Here is a 22,314-nt window from a genome sequence, read left to right on the forward strand (position 1 = left end):
GCCGAGCGGGGATTGCGCGCCGGGGCTGTGGCGCATGCGCGCCGAGAGGTGGCGCGGCGCGGCCCCGCGTTCGCGAGCCGGCATGTTTCGGCGCCCCCCGCGCAACTTCCGCGGCCGGCGGCGCGCGGCCTCCAGCGGCGGCAGCAGCAGCAGCAGCAGTGAGGAGGAGCCGGAGCCCGAGCCCGTGGCCGCTCCGTCGCCAGCCTCCGTCGCCAGCTCCCGCTCCGAGCGGGAACCGGAGCCTGACGAGGGCGAGGGGGACACCGGCCGGGCCGTCGCGTCCCCTGAGGGGGCTCGGGCGCCCGCAGCGGCGGGGCCGCCGCCCTCGGAGGAGTGGGCGGGCAGCCCCGGGGGCCGGCAGGAGAGCGGAAGAGCGGCTGCGGGCGGAGGGCCGCGTCCGGCCGGAGCCGGGGCCGGGCCGGCGCGGCGGGGAAAGGAGCTGCTGAGCTTCGGTAGCGAGGAGGAGCGGGAAGGTAAGGGCTGGGCGGCGTGCCCGCTCCGGGGGGCCGGCGGAGGCTGCCCCGCTGCGGGGCGGCAGCCGCCCCTCACAGCCCGGCGGCCTGCAGCTGCCAGGCCGGGCGCTGGGGCGAGCGGGCCCGCGGCCCGCCCTGGGCGCCTGCCTCCCACAGCCCGGGCTGCTGAGGCGGTGCCGCGGCACCCTGCGCAACCGGCAGTGCTGTGGCATGGTTAGGGCTGCTGTGAGCATTTGTGAGAGAAACACATATGAAATTACTTCGAAGGTGCTGTATGTCTGTGTGCTTCTGGCCGGGAAGCACTTGAAAGCTGCTTAGACCTGGAGGAAACCGTGGGGAAGCAGTAGTATGTGGTTCCCAGACTGGGCTAGTTAATGATGACCAAGCTTAAATAATTGAAATTTAAATGTTGAATTGGCTCTTTTGGGCTGTTGCTTTTGTGCATGATGTCACTAGACAGGTCAGGGCTGCGTAGAGGTGTCGCTTTGGACACAAACTGCAAAAAACCCTACGTTTCAGCAGGCCAGTATTGATGACGGTGGGCTGCACAGCTGTAAATTAAGAGGTGGTGGATTGTGAGTAATAAAGCCACAGAATTAGTTATACTTAATGCAGCACGAGTTTCAAAAACTATGCTGTGCACACATAGAGCTGTGTATGTAATACATGTAAGAGAGCACATGTACTGCTTTGTTAATGTTACTCAGAATCACTTTGTTTTATCTGGGTAGGTGAAGAATTTTTTAAAATTAAAAAGCCTTCCTTCAATGAAGTAACCTTTAGAATTCAAAAGAAGGAAAGACTGCTGCCTGCACAGTCGGAAACTGAAGAAAGCAAAAGTAAGTACTTTTTCCAGTTAAATATTTTATGGAATATTTACATGAAAATATATTGCAACATCAGTAAGTAAAGTGATGTACAAATACTGTTGATGGGGTTTTTTTTTTCCCCACTTGTTAACAGAACCCAGGATTATACTTAATGTTACTTTACAGGTTTAAAATTTTGATCTATTTGTGCTGAGATTATTTTCCGTATGGCCTTGGTAAAAATATCAGAACTTGGAGGCTGTTCTTGAGAAGACCTGGTTATGCAAAACACCTGTAGTACATCAGAGTTGTTAAACTTCTGACAAATCTGTGCCTCAGCATTGTATCTTTCAAACTGTGGGGCAACTATCCACTGCTTATTGCTGTCAAATTACAGTTTAATCTGAGTCTTTGCATTGAGAGAAAGTGTGAGCTTAGTAGAATTTTGTTTGATAAAACTTAATGTAAACTTTAAACTTTGTGTTATTAAACTGTATGCTGTTAACAGCATACAATGTTTTATATTGAATACAGTCAGTAGCCTTGATTGCTCTAGTGCTGTTCCTAGTCTCATTGAACTACAGAGAGTGTGTGTTTTACAGATGTGTCTAAAAGTTCTCTTCCCCTCTGCTCCCCTTTTGAGATCTCTGTGAAACAGATATACACACCTAATTGCTACTGTTAGATAAAAATAAATGAGATTGAGAAATAATTCCCTTTGCGATTGTGATTCAGATGAGATGGTAAATTTTCTTAGTAATTTCTTTTAAGAGTATACCTCTTAGTCATAACAGGTGGCATATTCCCTTGTTCAGTAGTCTGATTTACTGAAGATGTAGTGGCAGATGAAATCAATGCTTGGAAAGAATTCGGGGGTAATTGGAGACAAGATAGACATACATAAACCTTTATAGTTTAAACGAGGACTCCCTCTGTTAATGCTTAAAAAAAACCCCACTTTCTAAATATGATTTAAAAGTCAAGGGAGATGAATGCAAATGTGCTGCGAGCTATCAGCATATTAATTAATTGTCATCTGGGAGCTGATACTGCTTTTGTGCATGCAAATGTGCTCTGTGTCTCAGAAGGACATATTAGTTTAGGACTATCGCATATGCTTTGATTCAAGACAAGAACTGGCTTGTAAATAACTGTCTCGTAATGTCAGAAAATTTGTGTTTTGATGAGCACAAGTGGAGATAGCTAAGCAACCACTCTTTGCTGCAGCAAGGTGTAAATAGTTACTGGTAACTAGTTATGACACATCAGATTCCAGCAGCTGAAACTGAAATTATGTATCTTACTTTTTTCCCCCTAATACAGAAATCTGTCCGTTGGAGCCTAGAACTGGCAACACCACTGGCACTCATGAAGAAGAAGAGAAGGACGATGAAAGTTATTCCTCACTAAGTGAGGACTACAACAGCTTGGACTCTGAAAATGAATCCAGCTTTCCATGGAGGAGGAAGGATTTATCACCAGGTTAGTTATCACCTGGATATTTTTTTCAAGGAAGTTATTTTACAACATTCTTTGTTTGAAGTACATGACAAAATAGGTGAGGTGAATCCCACTCAGCTTAAATCACATAAGGTGTAGGCATCTTGTTTGTGCTGAATCAGGGCTACCCTTCTCCTGAAATAATAGTGATGGTTCCCCAGTATTTTTGGTTGCAGATGTTTGTTGTATTTCTGTTTTATTTTTGGAAATGGATGTGAAATTATGACCATTGGTTTCAGAAGAAAGGCAGCAAAGCATTCCTGTTTAACAATGCAAAATTCCCTTAATGAGATTAAGATATAACCTCACTTGTGCTGGTTTATAAACTTTCAACTCCTTTGTAAACTTGCTAAGTTTAGTAACCCTGATCTTTTGGGGAGATGGAAAGGAGAAGGACAGGCAAACAGCGACTTACTTAAGAGAAAAAAAGCGTAAGCTTTGTTTTTAGACTGAGAGACACTTTTTAAGGATGCTTTTCCGTCTCCTTATATTCAACACGGTAAGCACAGTACAACATTTTTTGTCTTATGTTCAGAATTTTACAGTGATCCTGAACAGTGGTGATTATTGATGTTAGGAGTGATACAGAGTGTTGCTTTTAGTCTTTTGCTGAGATTTTTCTTTCTGTTCAATGCAGGTAATATCCCCAGTGCAGCGTGTATCGAGGCTGCTCAGAGGAAATGTCATTTAGCCAGGACACAGGCTGATTATCTTCCACTGGATGTTTCAAACAGTCAGCGGGTCTCTCGAAGGAGAGGAAGCAGTGATTTAGAGAGTGAAGACAAGTCTGATATGAAGAGTCTCAGTTTTGTTCCTAAAATGAGAACTCTTAGGCAGAGGATGACTGAACACATGGGTGAGTGTGTGCCACTTCTCCCAGTGGTTGTGGCTTTGTTTTACTGGTGTCTGGAAGCAGGACTTGTACGGTAAGGAGTGAGTGCAGCTCAGGGCTTTGCTCCTCAGGGTCTTGGCAAAAGGCTGTACGATTGTTACTTGAGGTTTATATGGAATACTAGCCTGGTTTAGGTCTCACTAATGGGGTGGTGCAGGATGCTTTGAGAAACATGGGAAAAATTTTTGGCCTTGTTGACTTCAAAAAAATTGCCCTGTAGGCAGCACAGCATGTAATGTAAATGAAGCTGCTGTAGATCCTGTCTCTTGCTTCTGGTCCAGTCTTCTGAGTGCTCTCCCTGCATTGACATTGTGACTGGTTTTGGAAAAAAACCCATGTCCTAGCAACCCAGCCCTTGACAAGTAGTCAAGCCTGGTGCCTGCAAAGCATATCTAGCTTTTCCATTGCTTTATCCTTTTATAGCTGCTTAGTTTTGTTTTTGAACCGCTGGCTTACTTTGTTATTTGAATAAGGGTATAAGGAATGCATAACTACAAGCTGATTCTGCAATTCTAATTAATGCTAATGAGATTTTTGTTCCTGTAGTAGAGTGTATGTTCTGGAACACTCGGGGATTTGCTATGTATCATGTCACTTGCTGTTATACTCTGTACTTTTATTTACATGTATTATACACAGCTTTGCTTGGAGATGTGAAACAGATGTTTGTGCTCCTTGTAATGCAGTAGTAGTTGCCTGAGAAACTGTGTTAGGGAAATTAATACTGGTGTCAATTCTACAAATCCCACTAGCCATTTCCAAGCCTTCCTTGCCTTTCAGTTAGGAAGTCCTCCATCTGCACGTTTTAATTGTGCTGGGTTTTGTGTCTATCACTTCTCAGTAATGGCTGGGAGAGGCCTTGTTGCTTTAGAGGGGAGAGAAATAAAGAATGTAATTACATCTAATAATGATTGGTTTAACTTCCAGTGTCTGTGGGTGATGAATCAAGTGAAGAAGAAGCACAAATGAAGTGGGAAGAACAACAAATAAAGAAAGCCATTAAACTCTCTCAGGTGACACATGCTTTCCTAATCACTAGAAGTTGCTTTTGCTTGTAGGCAAGAGAGCTTCTCTGTAGTACTGTTGTATCTCTTTCCTGCCCTCTCATTAGAGGAGATTTTAAGAAGTTATACCCTGATTCTTCAGGGAAAAGATGATGAGAAATATGGGAAGATGATAATGAATATCTGTGATTTCTGTCTAGCTGTTCAGAAGCATGGTATTGTCTGCCTCAAAGGCAGGTACCCGTATGTGATGGAAGACTGAAAAGCAGAGAATAAAATTCTGAAGCCTGACTTATTTGCTGCTGTGCAAGGGATCTTAAAAGCAAGAGTATTCAAATAACACAGATGTTAAAAAGTCGCAAAGCAAAAATTATTCTTTTATTACGCTAGATTTGTTTGGTGGCAATCTGAGAGCTCTCTTAACAGTTCAGTAGAATTATGGTTTCTTTCTGTTAAATAATTGTAAAAATAAACTGTATCTTCTGATGAGCTCGAAGTTTTTGTTTCTGGCTTGAATCACCTACTCTGGATCAGCTAGAAAAATCTGAATAACCAGTTATTTATGTCAGAATAGACCATTGTAGACATTTTTGCCTGTTAAAAGGGCGTAGTTAGAGGACTAGGAGAAAGTTGCATTTTTCTGCTGCTGAATTTCAAAGCCAGTATATGACTGGTGATCTTAGGTCCTCCTAGCCTACTTTGTTTCTGGAAAACTTATTTTCTGATGTTCAATAAACAATTTTTAGTAGCAGACCTTGTTAGTCACGGACTTAATTGCTTCAACTGTTTGTGTTTTGGCTACATTTTAATATACAAACTTCTACTGGTTTAGAATGCAAAGTGTCTTAATTTATAAGCTAAAATTCAGTGGAACTTTAGTTATAATTGCATTTAAGATGACTTGTCAGTGACAAATCTGTCTTTTGGCCACTAGCTTTGTCAGAAGATACATACGTATTTATTGAGGGTGTCAGAAAGTTTAAGAAAACAGAAAGTTAAGGGACTCATAGGTGGCAAATAATTTATCATAAATGTATTCAAATAGTTTTAAAAAAGCAAGATATGAGTGAAATTAGATATCATCACTGCTTGGCTATAGTTTATATTTCTACATGTTATATTTGGAATCATGATACTAGTAAAGTCTCAGCTGTTAGTACAGAAGCATTATGCATTATTGAAAGCTATTTATTTTTTCAGACCAAGACAGCAACTTAAGTGTACCCTAAATTAGGGATTACTTTGAGCTATTTATATGTGTATGCACTGTATGTTTTTATACAACATACATATGCAGTTTTTATACTTTGTTTTCCTTGCTTGTGTGTTGTACTTTTCTGTACTTCATTTGATGATTGAAATGTATTTTTATGTCATATGGCTTGTATTCTCAAATAGTAAGTCTTGTGATCTATAGAACTGTAGATGGAAAACTTGTGTAAATGGTGTATTAAAAATTAACACTTAAAATTCTTGTAGGAAACTTATGATGAGGCTTTCCTGCATAAACCTCAACCAGCTAAACCAAAGTTTGATCCCTCTGTTTCTCTACCATCTGTGAACTTGGAAATTGTGAAGAAGCGACTGACTGAAAGGTAAATCCTGCTTTTGGATAACTCAAAAGTTAAGTTCATGTACTGGAGGATTTTTTGGTGGTTATTTCATGTCTAGTATGCGTCTTATGATGTCTAGTAGGGTACTACAAATTTTTAACTTTACCTTGCAACTTTTCAAGAGTGTTTTATCAAGTGAACTTTAGAGAGTAAGTTCATTGAAATGACAGCAGCTTTTCATGCTTGCTAGTAGTTTTTGATAGGAGCGTTGGTTCAATGTTATGTTTGCCCAGCAAGCAAAACTTCAGCTGGGGCAGATGGCGCTGGCAATCCTAACTCTCTTACGGTGGTTCTTTCAGCTGCAAAAATAGCTCAGTATTTTCTAAAGCAGCAGTAAGTTCTCTACAGCCTGTTTAGGCAACGTAGAACCTGCTTTGATTTTTTTCTTCAGTTGTATGCCAGGCCATGACTTCTCTTTAACAGTTTAGTTACTGTATGGGCACCTGAAATGTCCTGGGATGGAGGTGGGAACCTCCAAGAGGGAGTGTGAAAAGGACAGCTGGGGTCAGGCATCCTAAGGTAAGCCACCCCTGTCATCTCTCAGAGCACTGGGAAGCAGCTGTTCAGATAAGTTTAGACAAGTAATATTATACAGCTGAGACATGTGTGCTATGAACTTGTATTGAGCTCTCTCTGAATGCGCTTTGCTTTGTATAGACTATCACTGACCTGCTTGCTAAAAGCATTGCAACTAAATTGGTTTAAATCTTTTTGTGGAATTGTATGCTTTGCCATAATCAACTGAAAGGAATTCAGTTAAACGAAGTAGGAATTTAGGTACAGAATCAAATAAGAAAAGTTGGAGTAAGGCTGTCAAGAGTGGGAAACCCATCTGGAAAATAGCAATAAGGGGATGGGGAACCTGTTTGATGTAAACTTTATAGATTATAGTGTTTAACATGATAAATACTAATTTATTTTTTTTTTTTAACTTGTAGCATGATAGAAAGCAATAGCTTGGTTAGGTTATTGTCATTGAAAAGTGTTCCCTGCTTCAGGGAAGTGAAAGAAGTTGGGGTCCATTTCTTGGTTCTGTTACAGGCTTGCTTAAGCTGAGCAAACACTTGAGATATGTAAGAAGGGAAGGGGGAGGGGGAAGGAAGCAGAGTTGTTATAATGTTCCTCTACTAGCTATTAAATATTTAGTGACAGCTGTAGACATATGTTCCTGGGTTTGATCAACTACTAGCAGCAAGAGTCCTCAGTTGGTTTGTATTTAGTAGTGAGCATGTGGTGATTGCTTATAGTTACTGCTATCCGTGCAACTTATATTAAACTAGTATGGACATGCTGACGTGAGCTGTATTTTTTCCCAGGTTACATTGGGTAGAATCCATTTAATGTGAGACCACAAAATGTGGCTTTTTATGTTTTTGGGAAGCGTGGTTATTGAGGCATCCAGGTAAAATGTCAGTGGTGCTTTCAAGACTAGCACCACGCAAGTGATGTTTGAGTCTCCAAAGCATGACGCTTGTGCACACCTCATGCTTCTGCAAATATTGGCATGAGTAAATCAGCACTGCTTCGGTCAAATACAAGTACTATTATTAGCACAGGCAAAGATTTTGTATGTGATTATAATGAGAAAAGTATTTTGGAATGTCAGCTGTTAACTTGGCGATAATTTTAGTTGTTTGGGTTTCTCTTTTGTAGGATAGCATCATTATTGGATGTGCACCGTGCCCACCAGCGGGAGTATGAAAAATATATGGAGGACATCAAGAATTCAAAGATCACTGTCCAGGAGTTAGAGAAGTCTTCAGATGCAGCTCTGAATTACAAATTCTACAGGGCCATGAAAACATATGTAGAAAACTTGATAAACTGTTTGAATGAAAAAGTATGTGTATTTTCTTCCCTCCCCTCCCCCCCCCCCCCCCCTTCCCCGATAAAAGTGCATTCTGTTAATGAAAGATAAGAGGGTTTTGTTTGGAAATGGTGAGGGGCACCATCCAGTTAATAATCAGTCCTATCCAAAATTTTAATGTAACAAGAAACAAAATATAGGGAAAACAAATCAACCCTCACCTGAAGTGATGATCGAGCTGGTATAGGTATACTGAACTGAGCTGTGGTCTCACCTAGTTTCTGTTGCATGAAAACAAAGTGTTGTTGGAGGGAGTTTTTTGCAGGTCTAGTAATCAGAGCGCACTGCAGTTGAATGAGAGGTGGTGCATAAATTCACTTTTGGAATCTCAAAATGCCTTTACTTAGGGTTACATAACAGATGTAGTAAGGATCTTGTGTTAGGTTCCTGTTGGAATTGAGTTAGCAGAGCTGTGTGAGAATTTGTTTACATTATTGGCTGCATCTGTTTTCCTGAACTGCAAACTTTGTGTATTTAAAAAGATGTTGGGAGAAGGGGAGGAGCCACCTAAAGTTTGGCCTCACTGAAAGTAAACTGCTGTTATCCTCTACAGATAGTGCTATCAAATCTAACATATGTCACTTAATTGCATTGCAGTTGTGAATTTTACATAATTTTGAAGAGGAAAAAATACTAATTAATGAATAAATTTTAACACCCAGTGGCTCAAAAGCAAACAGAGCAAATGAATTATACCAGTAGTATCCTGTTGAACGCTTTTGTATGAAGTCTTGGGTATCCTTTGAGGAGTAACTGGTATTTAGTTTGTTTTTCAGCCTTACAAAAAAAGATTGAAAAACTCCAATGACCAGGATATTACTTTTCAATGTATGATGCTTTGGTTCTAATTTCACAGCTATACTGCAAACCCATAGAAACTGTTATTTGTTTGTTTTTTGGGGATTTTAATTAATTGCAAACCTGATTACTGTTTACTGTATTTCAGCTGAAATACATTAATGAGCTAGAACTGGCTGTACATGTACTGTTTGAGCAACAAGCAACGAGAGTATTGAAACGAAGGCAAGATGAGCTGAAAAATGAATCTGCTTATATTCAGCATCTGACAAGTTAGTATGAAGTTAGAAGTTACCTTCTTATTGAAACATTCACTCTGAGCAGAAATGTACAATTACCATTTGGATGAAGTTTTTCATTTTTCTTTGATCTCCTTTCACACACCCTACCCCACTCCCTCCATCAGTAGATGTGTTCTGCTATACCTCAATTGAAATCCGTACCTCAGTAACACTCATGATACTATTTTTCCTCTGGTTTAATAGTGAACATAACGTGACCAAGTACTTGATCAAATTCTGGTTATTAAACTCAGCAATTTTATGTCAATATTTAAGAATTAAAAATGAGTCCGTTTTCCAGTAGGTCTTAATTTGGAGAAAGCTTGCTTGTTATGCTATTCTGTGAATATATGAGAAAGCAACGTGTTTAGTTGGCAACATCACTTTTACATGAGTGTCTTTTAAGACTGTGTGTGCTCAGAATGAAGGTCTCAAACTAGGAGGTCACACGATGTGATGGAAGGACATGAAAAAAGAAGCCACTTTGTTGTAAGGGTTCTGTCTAGCAAAATGGTGTTTTTCAGTCACTGTAGGAAAAGTTACTACTATTTTCTCATCTTGTATTTTCTTTGCACACCATTGTTTGAATGCCATGTAAATCTTTAGCTGTTGCTATTTAAAAAAACCAGACCTCCAAACCCCTTACAACTGTTTGGGCAAAGCTAAGAACAATATGCTTGGAGCTCTTGGGAAAAGATGGAGGCCAGGTGGACCAGTTTCTGGTAACTGCTGGTCATATGGGTTCAGTCTTCTTGCTACACAGGATCAACTGCTGATTAGAGAAAGCTAGCGGCCTGTATGGTTTTGTAAAATGGTGTAGCAAACTGACAGCGGGTATTAAGAAGAAAAAGGTAGCTACCATAATAATAGTTGCCATTAAAATGATTTTACTTCCAGCACATTGCAAATGAGACTGTACTTGCATGTTTAAGAGCACTTTTAATAGTTTTTTTATCATCTTAGTTCTATTTAATATAGTGGAAAGGCTGGGTTTTTTTGATATGATAATACTTCAGCAGTAGTATGCTTTTTTTGGCATGTTGTGTGCCTATCAGCCAGCTGATAGTGCTAGAAATGAATGGCCCAACTAGCAAATGCTTCTAGTTTCTACTTCTGTGTTGGACTAGAGGATCAGAGTAGGGATAGGTAATTGGAATTACACAGTCAGTGACCACTCGGGTAACAGGAAGCAGTGGGGAGCTGACTAGTCTTGAAATCTAAATGCAGTGATTTTGAATAGTGTAAATTGGGGATTTGACTTCCATTGCAATGTTGGAACCTAACCTCAAAAGTTATTACGTGGTTTCGCTTTTGACATAGAGGACAAAGGCAGGTTCCTGTACTTGCCTTTCACACTGCTAAGAACCTATTGTGGAAGGCGCTAAGTCCCTTTTCCAGGATTAGGAAGCAGTGAGCATTGACTGGAATGTCATCAAACTCACCTTTTCATCAGCTGCTGTAAGCAAACAACCACATCTGACTCTATACAGCTGGCAAGTAATATTTACTGTGCTTTGCTCTGGAGACTGTTAGGGTTTTGGTTAGGAGGGTTGATTTTTCTTTGGCTTTTTCCAAATGAAGTACAATACTAGAAGTATCTGTGTTTCCTGTTTGAAAAAATAGGAACTTTAAAATCATACAATTTTACTTTTGGCTGTTTCTGTCTTCTGATAGGTGGGAGTGACAAACCAACTAATGGTGGATTGGAAGGTGATGAGAAGGTACAGCTTCTGGAAATGTGTGAGCATCGAAGGTAGGTGTTACATATAGGTGCGCTGTGTACTGACTTCCTGTCATTTATGTGGCGATGAATGTAAACCTGTAGGATGACTAAATGAGATTACACAAAAAAATACATATTTGCTTTCCAAAGCTTGAAGTACTTTGAAACCATATAATTGTGAATCTGTTGTTTTCATGTTGATTTAAATCTGAATGCCAATAGATCTTTTTATTTTAAATTAACAAGTCTTAAATGTGGCAAAGCTATGACGGGAGCTTTTTCATTCCTGCTGTAATACGTAATAATTATGATCTTACACAGAAATATATTGTAGTATTGTATAGATACCAAAATTAGGTGGTATTGTTACTACTGAGGTGGTGGTGGTGAGTGGAACAAAGCAACATCTAGCCCCTACTTTGCTATCATTGTAGGTCAGACTGGTAGTATGTTTTGGAAATTACGGTGTTCAGAGATTGGTACCAATTTTTTTAAGTTATTGGGAGTTTTGGAAGTTTTATGGTTGCATTGGTGCCTCAACTGATAACTATACTTTGAGACAAGAACCTTGGATTTTAATGGATGAAAAATAATATAATAACTCCCACTTGAAGCAGATAACCTTTAATGCTGGTTGATGTAAATAACTGTATAAAAGTATTTATGCAATACCACTTTCATATCATAGCATCACATATTACTTTCCTGAGGCAGAGATGCGAACTATTGATTTTGCAGCCTGTTACGATTCTTGGTGATGGCAATAGTTTTTTGAGCCTAATCTGTACTTGGGTGCTATCGCAGTTTTTATGTGGGTTGTTGCATGAGTGATCCAGAACTGAGATGGCAAAGACTGAGAGCTCGGTAGTTTACACTATAACGGTCAGAAACAGTGTCCGGTACCATGCTTGATGTTCAGTGTTCCAGATAGGATGAGTCATTTAGCCTCAGTGGAAATGAGGTCAAGTGAAGGTTACTACATGTTTCATGCGGGGAGATCAGGGATGTTGCTGTAACCTCTTTTACATCAGTTCCCAAATCCTCTCCTTCCAGGGTTTATGTGTCCATATGGTTACATAATTACTGTTGCTCCCTCATTGTGTTTCCTTATGCTGTTGCTTTTGAAACTTGCTTTAAGTACTTTTTTGAAGTTGGATTATTTTTCATTAAGCTTCCTTCTGCATACATGGGATAGAGTAACTCATCTGGGTTCGTTACAAAATACAGGACTTGTAGACGGCAAGTGAGAGAGTGTTCGGGAGAAACTGATCACCATGAAGGCATGTCAAGTGATGATGAGCTGACTCCAACAGAGGTGAAAGAGTTCCAGAAGAGCAAAGGTTAGTGACAGTCTTAATGTGATGTCATAGAACAAAATATCTCTCTCATATTTTTAAAATATTTTTTTATGGGTGGGGAAGGTGAAGAAATGCATCATTTCAGTTACGCATTGTTAGTTACACGCTGCAGAAAAGAAATGCATTCAGACAGGTCTGACCAATGATGTGGGAAGAATAGGCGTATAGTAGTAGATTTCTTTTGGTATGATTTACGTGGTAGTGGCATCGCACATGACTGTTTCAACTAGAAGTAAGCTCTTCTAGATTATGCCGTAGCTGATCTGAGTACTCAGTGCAATGCTACAACATGTTTTGTGTAATCAAAGAAGACAAGACTGATTTAAAGGTTGGTGTTTTAACTGTCTTGAATGAATAAATGAAGAGGAGTAGGGAAAGGCATGATACCCGTTCTCCGGATAACAGCAGAAGGGTTTTCATGTCTGAAACTTATCACTGTGGTACATAGTTGTTGTATAAATCTGCAGAATAGGTGATGAAGCTTGCCTTTTTTGGTTAGACTTTTTTTTCTGAAACTGAGTTTTTCAGGGAACTGGTTTTAAAACTTGTTTCAGTGTCAGGTGTGTCCGATAAGTGACAAATGCAATTATACAGATGTTTCTTTGTCCTGTAGATGTATAAACTTCAGCTTATGCCTCAATAAGTTCTGTGATTGTTTCTTTTTATTCCCAATGAATATTATTCATAGATAACGTTTTAGAGGATAGTAGGAAAGTCTTTGAAGATGTACATGCAGATTTTTGTGACATCAGAAAAATCCTGTTGAAATTCCAGGAATGGAAAGAGAAGTTTCCTGACACTTACTGCGATGCTTATATCAGTTTCTGCCTGCCTAAACTATTAAATCCTTTGATCAGAGTTCAGTTAATAAATTGGAATCCTCTTGAGGTAGGTGCATCAGCTGACTTTGTGTTCCTCAAAAATTGTATGTGCGTTTGCATTACGTGTTAGTATGAAAAATGAGATTATTTTTTTCCTATACATAGTACAGTACATTATGTATGAATAGAAAGATGCTACGTTGGGCTCAGAAACTGAAACATGTGGTTGGAGTCATCTTAACTTTCTCCTTTCCCCTTACCTTCAGGCTCTTTTGCAACACCCCATGTAAAAAGAATACTTCTCGTGAGTTCTCTGACAACACTTTGACAATCCCACCCTTTAAATTCTATCTTGGAAATCTTTTTTTTTTTTATCTGCTGCTCTGGCCCATTTAGTGATAAGGGTGGAACTGAAATTAAGTGGGAATCTGTGGTATCATTGGATGGAGCTTTTCTTTTAATCCTGACCAGCTGAACAACTAACAAGAATGATCTTTCAGCAGAATTTTACAGAGTTGGAAGAGATGCCCTGGTTCAGAGCTATAGAAGAATTCAGTGATGCCAAACATGAATCTGAATCAAAAAGGGATGATGATCCTGATCAAGAAGTTTTGCCTAGAGTGATTGAAAAAACTATCCTTCCAAAAATTACAGGTAGAGTAAGAATATCTTGAAAATGTTCACTGCAGCTAGGCAATCAAATGTTAAATAAAAGTGATAGCTATCAAATAATGTTAGTTATATAATGGTACTTCAAGATGTACTGATTACATAGTTCCACAGAGTGAGGTTAAGGTAGCTGCTTGTTAAGATTATTGTGAGAGGCTTAGCTTTTTATATGTTTACTTCTGTTATCTTGTAATGCCTTGAAACTAGAGTGGATAACTACATGCATATTGTGAATTAAAAATAAATTGGGATTATTTTTTTCCCCTAGCATTTGTAAAGAGTGTGTGGGATCCTTTGTCGTCTTCACAGACAAAGAACCTTGTACAGCTTTGCAATAGCATCTTTGAAAAACAAGTCCTCTCCAAAAATGAATGCAGTCAAGCAAAAGAGGTAAACACTCCTGTGCTACTGGGGAAGGGAAACCTTCATCCACTGTGTGTACTCTCTGTGTGGGCCCCTAAATGGGCACTTAGAACATTGTCCTGAACTTGTTTGGTTCTGATTACTTGTTTGCTTTGTCACTCTATTAAGTTAAACTTCCAGCTCTCTGGTGCTTTCATTATTGAAGATGGTGGGAGATGGGACATTCTGGAGGCAGAAATTAGCTTCTGTTCCTAGAAAAATTTTGCCTGTACCTGTCAGGTATCCGAGTGTAGATCTAATCTTGCTTCACTGCAGTTACAATGGTTAGAATTTAGATTTGTGTTTAAATCTTTCAAAATTTGAGCTTTAAATGCTAATAATGCTCCAGTGGTCAACTCCTTAAGCTTAGAATTTAAAATTTGAAAATCCTCAAGGGGTGGTTAATTGGCTAGGTAAAGACTACTTCATAATCTTAGCAATCTTTTATTAAATACTCTTATACACAGTCACACTAGCATGTCTTCCTTCAGCATGATTCCAGTTTTATTCTGATGTAAAACTGGTGAAACAGGGTGGATGTTTGGGCTGTGAGTATGAAAAGAAATTTTAAGGAAATGTTTATGCCTTCCAACTGTGAGCCTTCCAAAGTCTGCTGATTTGAAACTATGACTTGAAGTGGTACAATTGACCTTAGCCAAGATACAGTTTGTACAGAAAATAAATGTGAACTTTAAATAAATAGGCTATAAAAAAAAGGTAGGTGGCAATCTATGGCACCTAAAAGCACGTTGCCTAAAACCACATACTATCCTAGCTATGGTGGTATTTTTTTACATAGAATTTCACAGCTTTAGAGAGATCCTATTTGCATTACTTATTTTGTTCTTGAGCTATACAGTTTTCCTGTTGCCTTGCAAATTAACATGCAAAAAAAGGCCTCACTTAGGGAAATAATTTCATCTTTAAAAAATTCCTCTAGGTTAACCCTGTAGATAATTACAGCTGTAATTTGTCTACTGTTTTTAATATAGCCATGATCTTGGTGTGTATTACGGACAAGTAGCAACTGTATTTACCTTTAACACATTGCACTTTTAGATGAACAAAATAACAAAATAACCATTGAAGTTGTTACAAATGGAGGAAGTTGTCTGTCTTGTGAGGACACATTAATAATTCCTTTTTTAATAGGATTTGAAGAACACTGTTGTCCTAAGAATGAAGAAATCTATAGAGGAAGATGTCTTTATTCCTCTGTATCCTAAAAGGTAAGCTGACTCTGGGACTCGTTCAAACTTTTTTTTTCCCCAGTTCTTCTACCCTTCTCCCCACAGATGAAGATGAAATACTGTATTCATCCATTAACAGCTAATGGAACAAACAGGCCTTCTACTGTTCTATAATGGGAAAGGTTATGAAATATGATGTGTGTTTATAAACTCTAATGAGGGTAACTCCACTGATTTAATGGTGTTGGTTTTTTTTCTCTTGTCATGAAAAGCTTTCCAATATATGCGGTCCTTAACCTGGTTTCAGCATAGCTACTTGTATCTGAGGGCCTGTCTTAGTTTAGGTGGTCTGGTGTCACGTGCATGTGTCCCCCAGTTCCTCCTGTCATTCCTGAAACAGGGGTTTTATTGTTCATGCCGGACACTTATTTCAAAGATGGGAATAAGTAGGAGTCTAGGAGATGCGGGGTCAAGATACAGCTAGGAGAGAAGCTTTGCTCAAGTTTGTGTAGGTTATTTGGTTCTAAGCAAAGCTGTTCTGCTATGATTCCATGAAATGTAGACACAGGTGTTCCCAATTGGTAACTTTATTGGAAATTATTTCATAGTAATTATAATATAATGGATCCAGATTGAAAGATGTTTCCCTAAACTTTCCTTTTGGTTGTAGCTGTTGCTGCTGAAAGAATTTCAGAATTAACATTCATAAGTATTTTAAAGATCAATTGTCTGTTTATCATCTTTTAAAAATAAATAAATCCTTATTTAACTTATTTTCTTCTTTCCATGACCAGCACAGTGGAAGACAAGTCATCACTATGTTCAAAATTTCAAGAAAGACGGTTTTGGTCAGCTGTTAAGGTAGAGAAAATACAGCTGTCTTTGACATTCATTTTAGTAAAAAAATATTTTGCAGTTATTCAGGAAATATATCTTCAGGCAAGCCAAATTTGTGGGAGATTAATACATTTTTATTAGGACGGATAACTATTTTTCTCAGTGAAGGGTGTGTTCTCTGTGCAACCTGCATGTGATGATTTAAGAATGAACTAAATGAACACACAATTTCTGTTTACCCAGCTGGTACATCTTCTGCAAGAGACTTTGATCTGACCATCTGTTCCTACTGGTTCATTTTTTTTTTTTTTTTGAGTGTCTCAGCCAGGCCTGTTGGCCTTATACCATCTTAGTCCCTTTCACCCAACACTGTGGGGATAGCTAGGCTCTTTTGGGGATCCTGGGCAGAACTATGATGGCACTAAGTTGCAGATACAATTAAAGCTTTATTTTTTTTAACAGAATTTTATGATCAGACTAGCATAATATTTTTATCATCAGAATCAGTGTAGCACAATTTATAAGTAGCGTAGCACAGAAGAGGTTAGCTTACGGTTCCTCATCACCTGAACTCTCTGCAGATTGGGTCAGATCTTAATATTTGGCTTGCAGTATCAATAATGTAACAGTCATAACCTAGGCTAGAAACATGTAAAGGAGTCACTCAAGCTTTGGAGGAAGCAGAGGATGGCGGAGGTGTCCCTGGCCTCTGTGGGGCTCGTGGCTCTTGCTGTCCAGCAGCAGTTCTGTTGCAAGTTCCCCATAGGACTTGTAGCTGCTTAATTTTACAGACAGTGCTCTGTCTGCTGTTATGCTTCCCTGTTCTGTGATGGGGTCATTGCTACAACCAGCTTGGCTGGGTGCCTGGCACCTTCAGGGCTCCTTAGGAGGGGAGTAGTCAGCCTGGCACCCAGGAATTTTGAGGCTGACAGGGAAGGAAAGAGAAATCTGTTTGGTTTGTCTGCTTGGTGCACAGGACCTTCATGGCCTAATAATGGGGAGAAACAGGAATAATACCTGAGTACCTGAGCAGTTTGGTCACAGTGAATGGGTATTTGCTTTACGGTTAGCATAACTAATGCCAGTTTATTATTGTAGAATATAATTACTGTGTGTTCATATCAGCACATTGTTGTAATTTTATTTTTGGGGTGCTGAGTTGGGAATTTCTGAATGCCTGTGATTCAGTTCCTACTTAAGATGTGTTTCCACTAGGAGTGGATTTGGATTCTTACTAAAGATGAGACTTAGATGCATGAAAACCATCAAAATCCCTGACAATATTCTGGTTCCCCTGCTATTTGTGATGCCTAGCCCTGCGTAGGCTTCCTGTTGTCATGATGCAGAATTTCCTTTCTGTTGAAAAGCCTGGAAAACTGGATATGTTGAGGTCTATTTGGCAAGACTTGCCACCTCTGCTCCTGAGGTGAGCTGCTGTGCAAGAATCAGTCATGGACAGACAAAGAGAAAGCAAGAGGGAGCTTAATAGTTAGGGGTTAGGACACTTAGCAAAAGCCGAGGCAGACTTGGAATTCTGATCCCACCTTCTTAGGATTGTGTTTTGTGTTTTCCTGGTAGTCAGACCTGGGTGGTGCTTTCCTCTGTAGACTGAAGTTTTCTCCTTCCAGCTTTTGATTTGTCTTCACTGTCATAGCGGTCACCTTTGAAGGGGTGATAATGGAGAGTAGTTCAAAGCGTTTTGTTCTGTATATCTGTTGAATAATTGTCACATCATTTTTTTTTCTGGAGTGGAGGTGTGAGTTTGGTCATTCCAAGGTAAATAGTACTGCAGCTCATTGGTGTCAAGACTCTTGGGACCTGCTTGGACTCTGGCACTGAGACCCGCTGCCGTTGTGCAGCCCCCTGTTCATGCTGTTAAGCCCAGCCTTTCAATATGGGATGCCATCTTCACAATGCTTATTGGGAACAGCCTCTAAACCATGCCCAGAAATTATGTGGAGGAATGCTAACTGGCTTGGGTGAGAAGTGAGCCAGGAACTGTTCTAATGCAAAGTCTGGGTGATGGAAGTTCAGTGTTTGTACCCTGATACTGCCTCACTTGCTTAGATACAGTGTGTAGCTCAAGATGTGCTTCTTGTTTACTACACTGTGTACTTTCCTGATTAATGCTGGCCAGTGGAAGCACTCCTTTTTTTGATCAATGTTTTGGCTGCTCATGCAGTTGGATGGAGTATTTGATGGGACACTTCCAGAAGACTGTGCAAAGGTGGTGGGCTTTGTTAGTGCTTTTTGATTGATGACTGCAAAGACAGCAGGCTGAACAAGTTCCCTGAAAATTAATCTATTGCAAGTTAAGGGAAAAAATACTCATGTTCTTATGTCAGACTCAAGAATAACAATTGTAAGGTTTTATAGTGATGGGGCAACAGAATTAAACTTCTCAGTACCTAATAATACTGAGATCAACTACAAAAAAAATCTTTGTGTTGCTATGAATCATGGCTGCCTGCCCCATTGTGTTATGAGGGACTGTGTGTAGTCTTTCCCTGAGCAGATGTTGTTTTGTAACTTTTTTTTTTTTACTTTCTGTCTCTGATTCTGTTTGCTTAGGATTGGATAGCACTTCATTTTACTAATTCTTGTAGGGGGAGTGTCTTAATACTCTTCCTTTTTTCATGCTTTCAGCTTTGACTGCTAGCTCTCCTGTGTAAAGCACAGTCATCTTCTGTATTTGGGCATTAGCAAATTGTTAACCTATTAAAGGGTAAAATACTCTTCCCAGCATGGGAAGTTACCTTACATATATGCATTAGAGTGCAGTTCATATGCACATGTGAAATTATCCTACTTGGTATGACATGCAGAATGAAACTTTATAACTCAGGATAGGTTATAAAGCAGGTATGTTTAATTTACCAGCGGGCATCAGGGTGGATAATTCCAAAAGCACCTGTTGCCCGGACTTCTTTGTGCACACGTGATTTAAAGTATACATTCATTACATATTCAATAGATGCCCGAGAATAGGTTGCGTTAGGATAATTAGGCTACCGAGAAGTCATTAACATAAGTTTCCTCCCATTTGTGCTTGTGCACTGTCTCCTGGTGGTGGTCGTGGGGGTCGTTGTTCCAAGTTACTTCGAAACCAAAAAACAGGACAGATCGCGTACCAGTGTCCTCTTATCAGCACGTGAGCATCCCAGGTCCATCTTACCAGTACAAAGGGCCCCAGGACCGGGCCCAATTTGCAAAGTCATACTGTGAAGATCCTCTTTGTACATACAATGAGAGTTTTAATTATTCCAAGTTTTCCATATCCTATTAATCTAGTTATTTTTGAGCTTTCTATCAGGTAAGGTTATTTACTGTATGCAGCTTGTTAGTGGCTAACTGACAGTTAAGTTTGGAGAGTGTGAATCCTGGGATTTGAGTACTTTAATTGGATGGACATAGTATTTTTGCCTTTATCATACATAAAACTTGAAGTATTGTGTTTTAGCACATTTCCAGCCACGAGGTATATACATTCTATGTTTCTTCACTACTGCAGCTCCTCTCCAATGTTCTTCTTTGGGATGGGATTGTACAAGAAGATACGGTCCGGGATTTGGGACTGAGCAAGTTGCTGAACCGTTACCTTCTTCTGAACCTCTTAAACACACCACTAGGGCCGGATAATATAGAAAAGTGTAAGAAGGTAAAAGACATTGTACATTGGAAGAGGGTGTATGCTAAATTCCCACCCCACCCCCCCCACCCCCATGTAAAGGGGTTGAAACTTAAGATAGAATACTTAAAAAAATTAAACCCCAAACATTTAATGTTGTTTAAATTTTATGACTTTGGTACATAAAAGCATTTTTAAGCAAATATTGGTCCGTAAGATCTTAAAAGTAATTACTTGTGGGGATAATTAATCTGTTTCAGAGAAAAATCACACTACTAATAATGACTGAACCTGCCAAAAAGTCCCTGTGAGAAGTTGATATGACTTGGTTACATTGAAAGACTTCTGAAACTTTCCAAACTTTCTGTGTGAACAGGTGGTTGCATGCCTCCCAGAAAGATGGTTCCAAGATCTTAAAAGTGGGTCAACCCTCCCTGAGTTACTGAACTTCTGCCAGCACTTGCTGCGGTGTGCTCAGACGCTACACAAGGATAACCACAGGTAAGACTTTCCTTGGGATTCAAGCACTTCCTTGAATAGTTTGTATTAAATATTTCTCAAATTCCTGAAGTCTCATATATTCAATGCTTTCAAGGATGTTGTCATCACATATACATAGAACAAAAGATGGAGTCCATAATGTAAAGGATGTTTCTGCAGTTGTAGTTTAATGTGATAGTCTGAGGTGCTGGATGCTGAGTATTGTTAGTGACCAGTGTAGCCAAGGTCACCTGATGACAAGCAGCCAAGAAGAGATACATGACTTCTTACAATTAATCAGCATAGTGTGTTACATACCTTAAGTAGTCAGGTACGTAAAAGTGCTGCTATATAATATTTTTTTCCCCAGTGATGAAACAAAAGAAGCTCTCCTCCTGCTAGTGAAAATCAAAGCTCTGCATATTGTTGAAGACTTCATTGAAGAGTATAAACTTGAACACCTTAAACCTATAACTGGGAAATAGAAATTTTTGAAGCAAAATTTGTATTACTGAAATGAGCCTGCTATTAACACTAAAACAGTTCTAACATGAAATTTAATTAGTGGATCCTGCCTACTCAAAGATGCAGTAGTAATCACTGTCTTATTGTTAAATACTTCTGTTTTTTCCCAATGTCTTCTACTGCTGCCTACTCCTAGGTTAAGGAGTCTTTTTAGAAGTTACAGTTGTCGAAATAAAGTGATGGTGTAGGCATTCTAAAAATATATGACAATGCTTTGGAACAATTCTGGAAGGACAAAGTGCCTGTAATGGTTATTATGCTAGCCAATAGACAACTTGGCACACTATTTTGGAATTCATTGCTAAATATCACTCTGACCCAGCAGTCATTGAACTCTTCTAACTTGTGGTGGACAGTGATTTTTGGTAGGGTTATTGTTAAACCATCCCTAGTGATAAAGTATTTGTAACGTTGCAGGGGCTTTGACCCTGGTACAGAATCAAGGGGAGTCAGTGTGCAGATACGGGGTTTGAGTGGTGAGTGTTTATTGATGGAAATGTGGGTTCAGTGAGGTACGAAGCTGTGTGACAAATGTCTGGGGAAGAGCAAATACATAGTGAAGATTGTGTCTGACATGTGCCTGTAGATACAGGCTGCACTAGTGTGCCCAGTGCTGCAGCTGTCATATGCCCTGCTCTGTCAGGCTGTTAGGAACGGACATCTTGATGATGAGCAGCACAGGAACAACTTCAGTTACTTTCTAGTAACTGAAACTCTTTAAGACAGTCTCCCTTTTGTTTCCCAGTAAGATCTAGTCAACCTTACTTCATCATACCCTTATTAGTTTTCTGATGTTTTATAACTTTGTATATTTACAATAAATGTTGTTACAGAATAAGGATGCTCTATTGTAGAAATTATAGTGCATCACAGACTGTGTATGTTTAGTTGTGACTGTATTTCTCCCACATCTTCTGGGACTAGAATTTAACTCTTGCAGACTTAATTGCTTTGATTTCTTTTATAATTTTTAAGTTAAAAATATATTTTTGTAAAATATTTTAAATGTAAATAGTTTTGCTCAGTGTTACAGACAGAAGATGACTCTTTAATTGTTTTATTTGAGAAATAAAGTAAAAATATTTTGCTGTGTTAATGACTCCTACAGTTCAATTCTTTAACATGTGACAAGAATGTTGTTAGAACTATCAAAAAACCTCAGCCACCATTAGTCTTCATTATCTTTAGGAGTTATAAGTTGATGTTTCTAGTAATGGCAAACTCCTGTTGCTTTTCCTCTTAGAATGCCAGCAAAAATGATCAGCAATCACCCCAAGCTTGTGATCTCAGTGCTTTTCTCCTGTTCTTTGTGTCATCCCAGTTAAAGGTCTCCCCTGAAGCACCCAGTCTCATGGCATTATGAAAATGGAACAGATGTTGTCTCACACTTTAGCTCTGTAGATCTTTCTGGAAGAAAGATTACTTGAAATGACTTGTAAGCATA

The 22,314-nt window shown here is 39.4% G+C and overlaps 1 protein-coding gene across 4 annotated transcripts; it reads left to right on the forward strand.

Moving 5' to 3' along the window:
* Nucleotides 1-11: 11 nt before the first annotated feature.
* On the forward strand, nt 12-21,962 carry GCFC2 (GC-rich sequence DNA-binding factor 2). Of its 4 annotated transcripts, none has more exons than XM_037391500.1 (18): nt 15-473; nt 1,205-1,312; nt 2,606-2,764; nt 3,420-3,638; nt 4,602-4,687; nt 6,158-6,273; nt 7,945-8,131; nt 9,105-9,228; nt 10,912-10,990; nt 12,188-12,300; nt 13,007-13,206; nt 13,640-13,793; nt 14,077-14,198; nt 15,363-15,439; nt 16,195-16,261; nt 19,749-19,895; nt 20,242-20,366; nt 20,716-21,962. In XM_037391500.1, the coding sequence occupies exons 1-18, from the start codon at nt 35-37 to the stop codon at nt 20,828-20,830; spliced, it is 2,637 nt and encodes an 878-aa protein (XP_037247397.1). In that variant the 5' UTR covers nt 15-34; the 3' UTR covers nt 20,831-21,962. The 4 variants fall into 4 exon arrangements, 3 of the variants coding, with proteins under 3 accessions (XP_037247399.1, XP_037247397.1, XP_037247398.1); XM_037391501.1 differs by having other exon boundaries at nt 13,643-13,793; XR_005104866.1 differs by lacking the exons at nt 16,195-16,261; nt 20,716-21,962 and having other exon boundaries at nt 12-473; nt 20,242-20,359.
* The last annotated feature ends 352 nt before the right edge of the window (nt 21,963-22,314 follow it).

Source organism: Falco rusticolus, chromosome 6 (genome assembly GCF_015220075.1).
Source record: "Falco rusticolus isolate bFalRus1 chromosome 6, bFalRus1.pri, whole genome shotgun sequence".
NCBI lineage: Eukaryota > Metazoa > Chordata > Aves > Falconiformes > Falconidae > Falco > Falco rusticolus.